Source organism: Phocoena sinus, chromosome 2 (genome assembly GCF_008692025.1).
Source record: "Phocoena sinus isolate mPhoSin1 chromosome 2, mPhoSin1.pri, whole genome shotgun sequence".
In the NCBI taxonomy this organism is placed as follows: Eukaryota; Metazoa; Chordata; class Mammalia; order Artiodactyla; family Phocoenidae; genus Phocoena; species Phocoena sinus.
This window is the reverse complement of record NC_045764.1, coordinates 132010186-132023607: the sequence shown is the minus strand read 5'-3', so window position 1 is coordinate 132023607 and position 13422 is coordinate 132010186. Positions and strand designations below refer to the sequence as shown.

Below are 13422 nucleotides of genomic sequence, written 5' to 3'. Positions count from 1 at the left end.
TCGTGGGCCTGCCTTAATGCACTTTCAGGAAGGGACAAAATGCTTGATGGGTGGCTGCTCAGCAGGGTTGTTTGTTGTCATTGCTTAGTCATTAATGACATGAGAAAGGTATACTTTTGTACTTTTTGTGTGTGGTGTTGTTATAGATAGGCCTTCAACTTTTGGAGGTGGCTTTGGTTTCTTTTTTTGGTTATGACCAACAGTGGGAAATAGAATACCATAAATCCTTGTTTCCAGGGTTACCTCCTTGCTGCTGATAACAGACAGGAAATTAAAACAATCCATGATAGTATTTTGTTCTTATTAGCCACAGATGGTAGCTTTCAGATATGTTGGAGCAAAACATAAATAAATATAGCAGCAAGACTTCATTACTGAAGAAAAATGATTAGGCTGGGTCAAGTTTATAGTCTGGATCCATTTTAATGAAATAGGATAGAGGCAAAGCATCAATGCTCCATTATCGCACAAAGCATCACAACGTATGGGGTCGCTAGTTGTTTTCTTTTTAGTTTAGTTTTGAGTATGTAAAACATTTACATGATTTCAAAGTCAAAATTATGTAACAAATTTTATTTAAAGATGTCTCATTTTATCATATCCCTTTTTGCCTGTTCTTTTAGTCCTTTATGGGTAATCATTTTTATTTGCTTTTAGATTTATTCTTCTAGTGTTTCCTTTTGAAGATAAGCATATATATGTGTGTATATGTTCGTATCTCCTTTCGACTTTTACACAAAAGATTTCGTAATATACCACAACTTTTAAACTTTCCTTGTTTTTTTTGGCCACACTGTGCGGCACACAGGATCTTACTTCTCCAACCAGGGATAGAACCAGTGGCCCTGGCAGTGGAAGCCTTAACCAGTGGACTGCCAGGGAAGTCCCTTATGCCACAGTTTTTTTTAAAGTTAGCTCTATTAAGGTGTAAGTTATATTCAATAAAATTTACCAACTTTATGTGCACAATTTTAATTTTGACAAACTCATAGCCACCAGTACAACGAAGGTTTAGACGGTTTCCATCAACCAAAAAAAAATGTCTTCATATCTTTTTGCAGCCAATCCTCTGTGGTCTCTGGGTAAACTTTCTGTCTGCTTTCTATCACTATATTTGCTTTTCCTGGAATCTCACATAGTTTTTCGTGTGTGCAGGTCTTTGACTTCTTTTACTTAGTATAATTCTTTGGAGGTTCAACCATCTTAGTACATGAATCATTATTTTATCCCATCTTATTGCTGAGTAGTGCTCCATTGCTTATATATTCCAGTTGATGGGCATTGTTCTGTTGTGTGTGTTTTTTTAATTAATTTATTTTTTAAAAATTTATTTATTTATTGGCTGCATTGGGTCTTTGTTGCTGTGCACAGGCTTTCTCTAGTTGCGGCGAGCGGGGGCTACTCTTTGTTGCGCCGTGCGGGCTTCTCATTGTGGTGGCTTCTCTTGTTGTGGAGCATGGGCTCTAGGTGCACGGGCTTCAGTAGTTGTGGCTTGTGGGTTCTAGAGCGCAGGCTCAGTAGTTGTGGCGCACGGGCTTAGTTGCTCCGCGGCACGTGGGATCCTCCTGGACCAGGGCTTGAACCTGTGTCCCCCACATTGACAGGCGGATTCTTTTTTGTGTGTGTGGTACGCGGGCCTCTCACTGTTGTGGCCTCTCCCGTTGCGGAGCACAGGCTCCGGACGCGCAGGCTCAGCGGCCATGGCTCACGGGCCTAGCCGCTCCGCGGCATGTGGGATCTTCCCGGACCAGGGCACGAACCCGTGTCCCCTATATCGGCAGGCGGACTCTCAACCACTGAGCCACCAGGGAAGCCCATGGCAGGCGGATTCTTAACCACTGCGCCACCAGGGAAGCCCCTCTGTTGTGTTGTTTAGAAGTTTTTATTCTGAAATAATTTTAGACTTACAGAATAATGATAAAAATAGTAAGAGAGATTCTCTATATACCCTTTCCCAAGCTTCCTCTAATGCTAACATCTCCCATGGCCATGGTGCAATCATCAACACTATGAACGAAACTACAGGCTTTATTTGGATTTTAGTTTTTCTGTTGCTTTTACTTGTCATGTGTCTTTAGTCTCCTCTGGCGTGGACAGTTCCTTAGTCTTTCCATGTCTATTTTTGAATTATTTATTTATTTTTTTGGCCACGCCGCGTGGCCTGTGGGAACTGAGCTCCCCGACCAGGGATTGAACCCAGGCCCACAGCAGTGAGAATGTGGAGTCCTAGTCGCTGGACCACCAGGAAATTCCCTCCATGTCTTTTTAAAAAGAGTTCTTCTTTAGATATTTTGTAGAATGTCCCTCAGTTTGTGTGGTGATTAGACTGCAGTTACAGATTTTGGGGAAGAATTCCACAGAGGTGATGTGCCCTTCTCATGGTCTTATGTCAGGAGCTACAGGATATCAGTATGTCTTATTACTGGTAAAGTTAACCTTAATTATTTGATTAAAGTAGTGTCTGCCAGGTTTCTCCATAGTAAATTTATTACTTTTCCTTTTCTGCAGTCTGTTCCTTAGAAGCAAATTATTGCTTTTTAAATTCTGGTGTACGTCAATGTGCATGGGAACATAGCTTAGCAGCTCTCTTAATCTTAATTATAGTAATAGTAATAATATTATCTATCGCATACCCCACCTGCATATTTCTAAACACAAGTGGCTTATCTCATTTAATCCTCAGGATACCTCTCTGAAGTAGATACTTTTTTCATGCCCATTTTATAGCTGAGAAGATTGAGGCACAGAGTGCCTTGCCCAAGGTTCTGCAGTTAGCAGTGGAGCCAGATGCTAACATAAGCCTAACTTGAGGGCCAGCATTTAACACGTGCCATATGGTTGTTGTCAGAGCTTAGAATGGGGATGCTCTCATTTTTTGCCAGAGAAGACAAATGAACACTTCCTATATTTGACAATTCTCTTTTGTTCTTTAAGAAAAATTTTTTTGTTTTTACTTTCAGGAAGATTCCTTGTGTGACTAAAGATTTTATTTAGTCAGCTATACATGGCAGTAACGTTACATTAAAATCATGGAGAACTCCAAGATACTTCGGGGAGCACTGAGGATCTATTTTTGGACTTCTTTCAAAAATAGGACTGAAGGTTAGGACAGAGTATTCAGAAGAGAAAACTGCTTTTGGAGGAGTATTTACTTAAAGAATGGCCCTGAGCCTTTTCCTCCCTGGATTTTTTTAGCCTCTCTTAACCAGGGTGTCGTGTTTATCTCTGTGTCCAAACCCCACATGTTCACTTTTGTTTACCACACTAATAACTGCTGTATTACACAGTCAAATATGTCTCTGAATAGCCTAAATCGGGGGATGACAACTGTGGTTAAATGATAACTCAATATCTGTGAGCCTCTCTTCTGGTAGCAACGGAGCCACTGAAGGTCAGGCTGTGTGGGTGGACATTTGCACATCTTCCCTGTGACTCACTCAGCAGCCTGCCTTTCCAAGGGGAAATAGCAGTATGTGGCTACAAAGCTCTGTTCGTCTCCTCCCTTCTGTCTCATACTGTGTAGATTGGGTATCCCCAAATCCTTGAAATCACATACCTAGATGACTTGAAGGTATCTAGTCTGCCAAGCTGTTCAGATATGAGTGCAGTTTTTAAAAATAAAGTTTTTGTTTCTAAATGTCTGTTGTAAGCCTGGCCCTATATGACAGAGTCCACGGGTTAAACAAGACACTGTTCATCACCCAAAGCCAACCTGGACAGGCACACACATAAAAACTATAGAATTGATTTCCTTAGGAAGGGAGGAGGAAGGCAACTGTTTAGAATGAGTCTGATGCTTGCATACAATAACTAGAAAATTTTATAAGAATAGAAAATTATTTGGGGTGGTAATAACAGAGGTCAAGTTTATGGGTATCTGGATCTAGCTTCAGCAATCAGAGAGGTAAGAATTGGTCTTTTCTCAGATACAGTTTTCTACACATTTGTTATAGAGAAAGTGTTAGGTACAGGAAAATGTAAGGAAGAAAGTGCAAGTAGACCATTCCTATCACCAGAAATACCCACTCTTTTGTTTTGCATAATCTATCTCCTTTCTTCCCTCCCTCTTTTTCCCTTCCTCTCCTATGCTACAGATACATTGGTAATCCTGCATTGTTTATGTAATACCACATCATAAGGATTTTCCCCACCATTTAAAGAAAAAGACTTTGCTAATGTGGTGGGAGAAAAATAACTAGTTTTAATTTGCATGCCATTAATATTTTAGTTAGGATTAACATTCTTATGTTGACTGTCAATTTACATGTACCTACAGGGTGTTAGCTTTTCTATTCTTTATCTTACTATAAAATTGGAAACGTTACTAAAGCAAGCCTCTGATTTCAGATGTCCTAAATGATGCTATATTTGATGAAGATCACGATGAGATGGTGATTGTGAAGGACATAGACATGTTTTCCATGTGTGAACATCATCTAGTTCCGTTTGTTGGAAAGGTAAGTTTTTCTGTGTTGTCTTCTAACAGTGTTTAAAAGCACAATGACAGTTTTAAAGTTAGGATAATTATATTTTAAATTGTCACCTGCTAATTCCTAATATCCCAGATATTTAGAATTACACATAAACATTTACTCTTTATCAACCCTACTAATCTAATAGCTGGAAATTAACAAAATAAAAACAAAGTAGCAGAAGGCCCTCTGGGCAAGCATTTCACAGTAAATACCATGTTAATAGGTTAAAATAATGAGATTAAAGACCATCTTTTTTTTTTTTTTTTAGGTAGCTGCTGCAGGCTCTGAAAACCTTTGCCCTTTATTTTGACTTGATCCAAGATATACTTTTGTATAATATGACATGAGCAGTAATGATTGCAGAATGTCTTGTGGCAGAGGTTATAGTATTAGTGGGTTTAATTTGTTTCCAACCCTTTCTATTTTAGGAAAAATGAATCTGTGAGCTAGATAATGTTATCTAGTTTGCTGTAGTTAAACATACTTTTGAGAACATGTGGGTTACCGAGAGTTCTCCTTTTCTCTTCCCTCCCCCCATATAATTTTATTTTATTTTGACTTTTTATTAATAATTTTCAAATGGAAGACTTACAGGAAATAGTGGTATGAATATCTAAACACCCATCACCTAAATTTAATGTGTTAACATTTGCTTCATATTTTTTTGTTAAAGTATTTTTTCATTTTTTATAGAAGTGAAACGTAGAAAAATGCACAAATCATTAGGGTACTTCCTACTACCTCACAGATCAAGAACTAGAACATTATCAGTGTCCTAGAAGCTCACCTTGTGCCCCTTGTTAATCCCTAACCCATCTTGTCCCCACAGGTAACCAGTATATGGATTTGTAACATTATAGATTGATTCGTTTTGCTGGTTTTTCAATTACTATATATAAATAGGTGGGGTCTATGGAATGTACTCTTTTGTGTTTAGCTTCTTTTGTTCCATATTGAAAGAGTCATTGATGTTATGTTATTGCCTGTCATTATATTTTCATTGCTATATATAATTCCATTGTACAAACATACCACAATTTATTCTGTTCTTGGAGGACATTTGTATTGTTTCCTCTCTCTCTCTCTGTTTGGGTTTTTTGGTTGTTGTTGTTGGTGGTTTTTTTGTTTTTGGCTATTACAAACAATACTGCTATCAGCATTCTTTTGGTGCACAGATGCATATATTTCTTTTTAAAATTTTTATTTATTTTTTAATTTTCTGAAAGAATTTATTTATTTATTATTTATTTATTTACCGAGCCACACAGCATGTGGGATCTCGGTTCCCTGACCAGGGATTGAACCTGGGCCACAGCAGTGAAAGCCCAGAATCCTGATCACTAGGCCACCAGGGAACTCACTAATTTATTTTTAAATTTTAGTTGATTTACAATATTGTATTAGCCTCAGGTGTACAGTAAAGTGATTCAGCTGTATGTGTGTGTGTGTATTTTTTTTTTCAGGTTATTTTCCACTCTGGATTATTATAAGATATAGAATATAGTTCCCTGTGCTATACAATAAATCCTTATTACCTATGTATTTTATGTATAGTAGTTTGTATCCTAATTTATCCCTTTCCCCTTTGGTAACCATAAGTTTGTTTTCTATGTCTATTAGTCTGTTTCTGTTTTGTCTATACATACATGTGTATTATTTTTAAGGTTCCACATATAAGTGATATCATATGATATTTGTCTCTCTCTGTCTGACTTACTTCACTTAGTATTGTATTCTCTAGGTCACCCCACGTTGCTGCAAATGGCAATACTTTATTCTTTTTTATGGCTGAGTCATAGTCCATTGTATACATATACCATATCTTCTTAAACCAATTGTCTGTTGATAGACACTTGGGTTGTTTCTGTGTCTTGGCTATTGTAAATAGTGCTGCTCTGAACATTGTGGTGCATGTATTTTTTTGAGTTAGAGTTTTAATCTTTTCTGGATATATGTCCAGGATTGGGACTGCTGGATCATATGGTAACTCTAGTTTTTGAAGGAACCTCCATAGTGGCTGCAACAATTTACATTCCCACCAACAATGTAAGAGGGTTCCCTTTTCCCCACACCCTCTCCAGCGTTTATTATTTGTAGACTTTTTGATGATGGTCATTCTGATCAATGTGAAGTGATACCTCATTGTGGTTTTGATTTTCATTTCTCTAATAATATGTTGAACATTGTTCATGTGCCTGTTAGCCCATCTGTGTGTCTTCTTTGGAGAAACGTCTGTTTAGACCTTCTGCCCATTTTTTGATTGGGTTTCTTTTTTCAGTATTGAGTTGTATGACTTGCTTGTATATTTTGGATATTAACCCCTTGTCGGTCACATCGTTTGCAAACATTTTCTCCCATTAGGTAGGTTGTCTTTTTGTTTTGTCAATGGTATTCTTTGCTGTGCAAATGCTTGTAAGTTTGATTAAGTCCCATTTGTTTATTTTTGCTTTTATTTCTTTTGCATTGGGAGACTGATCTAAGAAAATATTGCTATGACTTATGTCAGGGAATGTTTTGCCTATGTTCTCTTCTAGGAGTTTTATGGTTTGTGTCTTATATTTAGGTCTTTAAACTATTTTGAGTTTATTTTTGTGTACAGTGTGAGGGAGTGTTCTAATTTCATTGATATACATGTAGCTGTCCAGCTTTCCCAACACCACTTTTTGAAGAGATTGTCTTTTCTCCATTGTATATTCTTGCCTCCTTTGTCATAGATTAATTGACCATAAGTACATGGGTTTATTTCTGGGCTTTCTATCCTGTTCCATTGACCTTTGTGTCTGTTTTTGTGCCAATACTATGCTGTTTTGATTACTGTAGCTTTGTAGTATTGTCTGAAGTCTGGGAGAGTTATGCCTCCAGCTTTGCTCTTTTCCCTCAGGATTGCTTTGGCAATTCTATGTCTTTTGTGGCTCCATATAAATTTTAGTATTACTTGTTCCAGTTCTGTGGAAAATGTCATGGGTATTTTGATAGGGATTGCATTAAATCTGTAGATTGCTTGTGGAGTAGTATGGCCATTTTAACAATATAAATTCTTCTAATCCAAGAGGATGAGATATCTTTCCATTTCTTTGAATCATCTTCAATTTACTTAGTTTATCAATGTTTTATAGTTTTTAGCCTATAGGTCTTTCACCTCCTTGGTTAAATGTATTCCTAGGTTGTTTTTTTTTTTTAATTGGATGTGATTTTAAACAGAATTTTTAAACTTTCTCTTTCTGATATTTCATTGTTAGTGTAAATAAATGCAACAGATTTCTGTATATTAGTCTTGTATCCTGCTACCTTGCTGATTTCTTTTATTCTGATAGTTTTTGTGTGGAGTCATTAGCGTTCTCTATATAGAGAACTGTGTCATCTGAAAATAGTGACAGTTTACCTCTTTACTTCCAATTTGGGTACCTTCTCTTTTTCTTATCTGATTGCTGTGGCTCGGACTTCCAATACTATGTTGAATAGGAGTGGTGAGAGTGGGCATCATTGTCTTGTTCCTGAATTTAATAGGAAGGCTTTAAGCTTTACACTGTTGAGTATTATATTGGCTGTGGGTTTGTCATAAATGGCTTTTATTATGTTGAGATATGTTCCCTCTATATCCACTTTGGTGAGAGTTTTTGTCATGAGTGGATGTTGAATTTTATCAAATAATTTTTCTGCATCTATTGAGATAATCATGTGGTTTTTGTCTTTCCTTTTCTTAACGCGGTGTATCACATTAATTTGTATGTTGAACCATCCTTGCAACTCTGGAATGAATCCAACTTGATCATGGTGTATGATCCTTTTTATATATTATTGGATTCAGTTTGCCAACATTTTGTTGAGGATTTTTGCATCTATATTCATCAAAGATATTAGCCTGTAATTTTCTTTTATTTGTAGTGTCTTTGGTTTTGGTATTAGGGTGACGGTGGCTTCCTAGAATGAATTTGAGAGTGTTTCGTCCTCTTCAGTCTTTTGGAATAGTTTGGGAAGGATAGGTGGAAGTTCTTTGTATGTTTGGTAGAATTTCCCCAGTGAAGCCATCAAGTCCTGGACTTTTGTTTGCAGGGAGGTTTTGTTTTTAAATTTTTTTATTACAAATTCTGTTTCACTTCTAGTAATTGGTCTGTTCAAAGTATCTTTCTTCTTGACTCAGTTTTGGCAGGCCATTGGTTTCTAGAAACTTGTTCTTTTCTTCCAGTTGTCCAATTTGTTGGTATACAACTGTTTATAGTATCGTCTTATGTTATTTTTATTTTTTATTTTTGGTATTTCTGCAGTATTGGTTGTTATTTCTCCTCTTTCACTTCTTGTATATTTGGGTCCTCTCTCTTTTCTTCTTGGTGAGCCTGGCTAGAAGTTTGTCTATTTTATCTTTTTAAAAAACCAGCTCCTGGTTTTATTGATCTTTTCTATTTTTAAAAAATCTCTATTTTATTTATTTTTTTCCTGATCTTAATGATTTCCTTCCTTCTGCTTACTTTGGGTTTTGTTTGTTCTTCTTTTTCTAATTCTTTAGGTGATAGGTTAGGTTGTTTGAGATTTTTCTTATTTGAGGAAATCCTGTATTGCTATGAACTTCTCTCTTAGAACTGCTTTTGCTGCATTCCATAGATTTTTGTAAGGTTGTGTTTTTATTGTTGTTTGTCACAAGGTATTTTCTGATTTCTTCTTTGATTTCATCATTGACCTATTGGGTTTTTAGTAGCATATTATTTAGTCTCCATGTGTTTTTTTGTTGTTTTTTCCTGTTTTTCTTTGTGGTTGATTTCTCATGTCATATCATTGTGGTCAAAAAAGATGCTTGAAATAATTTCTGTCCTCTTAAATTTGTTGAGGTTTGTTTTATGACCTAGTATATGGTCTCTTCTAGGGAATGTTCCATGTGTGCTTGAAAAGAATTTTTTTTCTAATAGATATCAGTTAAGGCCAACTGGTCTAGTGTCATTTTAGGACCTCTGTTGCCTTATTGATTTTCTGTCTGGAGGATCTATACATTGATGTCAGTGAGGTGTTAAAAGTCTCCTACTATTATTGTTTTCCTGTCACTTTCTCCCTTTGTTAGTATTTTTATATATTTAGGTATTCCAAAATGGGTGCATATATGTTAATGAGTATAATATCCTCTTCTTGTATTGATCCCTTTATTATATAATGTCCTTGTCTTTCTTTATGGACTCTGTTTTAAAGTCTATTTTGTCCAGTATGAATATTGCTACCTCTGTTTTCTTGTCATTTCTATTTGGATGAAATATCTCTTTTCATCCCTTCACTTTCAATCTGTGTGTGTATCTTGCCCTGAAGTAAATCTCTTGTAGGCAGCGCATTTTAGTTTCTTTTTATTCAGTCTGCCACTCTATGTCTTTTGATGGGAGCATTTAGTCCATTGACATTTAAAGTAATTATTGATCGGTATGTACTTATTGCCATTTGAAACCTTGTTTTCCAGTTGATTTTGTAGTTCTTCTTTGTTCCTCTCTTTTTGTTTTTCCTTTGTGGTTTGATGGTTCTTTTTTATATTATGCTTGAGTTCCTTTCTTTTTGGTTGTTGTGAATCTGTCATGTGTTTTTGATTTGTGGTTATCCTGGTTTTCAAGTATGTTGACCCATAACTATATCTACTTGCTTTAAACTGATAGTCATATAAGTTTGAACATGTTCTAAAAGATCTACATTTTTATACTCTCCTTTCCCATATTTTATGGCTTTGATGTCCCATTTTACATCTTCATGTTTATTCTTTTGCTGTTAATTGTAGTTATAATTGCAAAATCAAATTTTTTTGATTTTTTTGCAGTGTAAATAGTGTAAACATTATTTACAATGTCATCTTAGTTTCAGGTGTACAGCACAGTGATTCAGTTATTGTTTTTTAATCTATGTACTGGCTTATTTAAGTGATCTTCAGTCCTTTTATATATTTGCTTTTCTTTTTTTTATATTTTATTTTTGGCTGCATCAGGTGTTAGTTGTAGCATGTGGGATCTTTCATTGCAGCATGCAGGCTCTTCATTGCGGCACTTGGGCTTCTCTGTAGTTGTGGCACACAGTCTCCAGAGCGCATAAGCTCTGTAGCTGCAGCACACAGGCTCATTAGTTGTGGAGCATGGGCTCAGTTGCCCTGTGGCATGTGGGATCTTAGTTCCCTGACCAGGGATCGAACCCACATCCCTTGCATTGGAAGGTGGATTCTTAACCACTGGACCACCAGGGAAGTTCCATATATTTGCTTTCCTATTGTGATTTTTCCCTATCCTATAGATTCTTTTTTTTTAATTGAGAACATTTTTAAAAATTAATTTAATTTTGGCTGCATTGGGTCTTCATTGCTGCACACAGGCTTTCTCTAGTTGCGGTGAGCGGGGGCTACTCCTCGTTGCAGTGTGCGGGGTTCTCATTGCGGTGGCTTCTCTTTGTTGCAGAGCATGGGCTCTAGGCGCGCAGGCTTCAGTAGTTGTGGTTCATGGGCTCTAGAGCACAGGCTCAGAAGTTATGACGCACGGGCTTAGCTGCTCCGCGGCATGTGGGATTTCTCCCAGACCAGAGCTCGAATCCGTGTCCCCTGCACTGGCAGGTGGATTCTTAACCACTGTGCCACCAGGGAAGTCCCCCTATAGATTCTTGCTTCTCTGCTATTTAGAGAAAACCTTTCAATATTTCTTTAAGGGTAGGTCTAGTATTGCTGAATTCTTTTAGTTTTTGCTTGTCCGAGAAGTTCTTTATCTCTCCTATTCTAAATTACATTCTTGCTGGGTAGAGTTGCAGGGTTTTCCCTTTCAGGACTTTGAATATATCATGCCACTCCCTTCTGGCATGTAAAGTTTCTGCAGCGAAATCTGCTGCTAGCCTTATGGGGGGTTCCCTTGTAACTGACTGTTTTTCTCTTGTTGCCTTTAGAATCCTTACATTAACTTTTGCCACTTTAATTATGATATATCTTGGTCTGGGTCTGTTTGTGTTCATCTTGTTTGGAACCCTCTATCCTTCCTGTACCTGAATGTATTTCATTCTTTAGGTATGGAAAGTTTTAAGCCATAATTTCTGATACATTTTTGATCTTCTCTCTTTTCTCCATCTGAAACCCATTACGAGTGGGTTGGCACCCTTTTTATTATCCCATAGTTCTCATATGGTGCTTTCTTTTTTTTTGTTTGTCTCTCCATCTGCTGTTCTGATTGGATGATTTCCATTATTCTATCTCTCAGATCACTTATTTGTTCTGTTTTATTGCTTCTAGATTGTTTTTTATCTTGGGAATTGAGTTACCTAATTTTGATTGGTTCCTCTATAGTTTCTAGTTCCATTATAGTGATCTGCATTTCTATCTATAATCCTTTAGCATTTTTATTACCTATATTTTAAACTTGGGGTCTAGTTGGCTGGTAAAGCCTGTTTCATTATTAGTTCTTTCAGGGGATTTCTCTTGTCCTTTTAATTGGGAATAGTTCCTCTGCCTTTTCATTTTACTTAACTGTTTCTCCTAAATTCATAAAGTTAATCTACTGTGGTCTTGAAGGGGTGTTTTAATGTGGGAGTGTCGCTGCGTAGACTGTGTGAGTCCAGTATTTTTGATGCAAGGGCTGTTTTTGGTATGCATGCCAGCCACGTCTTTCCTCAAAGTGTACTGGCCGTCATCCTCCTGATAGCGGATGTGATTGGTGGCATGTCCAGAGCCTGAGCTGGATGTTGGGTGGGGCCTCCTCTTTGCTCTGTGGCTGTCACACACGGGGTGGGGTGTGCTCCCCAGTTGTTGGAGCAGAAGCCCAGAGGGTCAGGTTCAGTAAGGCTCCATGTTCCTTGAATGCATGCCCTGTCTCAAAGCATGTGGCTGCTGAAGCAGGTGAAGCCCACATGGTCACAGTGAACCCAGGCACCGCCCACACAGGTGTCAGCAGCAGCCCAAGGCCATGACCCTTTCTCCGTTGTGTTCATCCCAGGCCTAGCTCTAGGCTGTGATGTGGAGGGGGCTGGTGCAGGGGGCCAGGGTGTGATGACTGCAGGAATCCAGGTGCTTGTGCTGCTGAGTCCTAGTCACTTCACATCCTCATCAACACTTGGCACTTTCAGTCTTTTTAAGTTTAGTATTCTGATGTGTATGTAGTGGTATCTCTTTTTAAAACCTTTTATTACAGAAAATTTCAAACATATCATTACAGAAAATTTCAAACATATCTAAGAATAGGTATATTAGTATATAACGTTCCATGTTCCCATCAACCAGTTTCAACAGTTATCAGTAAAGGACTAATCTTGTTCTATATATGTCCCCACTGGACTATTTTGAAGCAAATCCTAGATAACATTTTTTTTCTATAATTTCTTCCAGCATATTTCTCTAAAAGATAAGGATTTTTTTAAGAAACATAACTGATTTGATTATCAACCTAAAAAGTTGGCAGTAAATCCTTCAATATATTGAAGTATGATATAGACAACACGACTCTTCATTACTAATCATTAATACCTATCTCTAAAATAGTTTTACTTATCCTCAGTAGCACTACCATAGACAAAAGTAACAGTAATTCCTAAATAGCATCTAATAACTGATATTTACATGTTTCCAGGTGTCTCAGCTGTCTTGTTGGTTTAAACCAGAATCCAAATAAGGGTTACACATTTGCACTCGCATTGCATTTGGTTGTTATGCATCTTAAGTCTCTTAATCTACAATAGTCTCCTCTGCCAGCCCCACCTCCATCCCCACCCCAATGACGTTCTTTACCGGAGAAACTAGGCCAGTTGCTCTGTAGAGTGTCTCAGTTTCTGGATTTGCTCCATTCAATCTCTGCATTTTTCTATAAACTGGATTAGATCTAAAACTTCCTAAGTTTAAGATTAAACATATTTGACAAGAGTAGTTCATCGGGGTGCTGACGATTCCGTATTCCATCACATGAGGAGGCATATATGGTCTGGTAGTCACACAACTAATGATGCTGGGCCGTGACAGCAGGGCTAT

General features: G+C 37.3%; 1 protein-coding gene across 1 annotated transcript in view; it reads left to right on the top strand.

The window, feature by feature from the left end:
• The window catches only part of GCH1 (GTP cyclohydrolase 1), a 51771-nt gene that overhangs the window by 21594 nt on the left and 16755 nt on the right, over positions 1-13422 (top strand). Inside the window, exon 2 of the mRNA XM_032623733.1 lies at positions 4348-4457. Within this exon, the coding sequence (XP_032479624.1) occupies positions 4348-4457 (110 nt within the window). The remainder of the gene's footprint in view (positions 1-4347; positions 4458-13422) is intronic.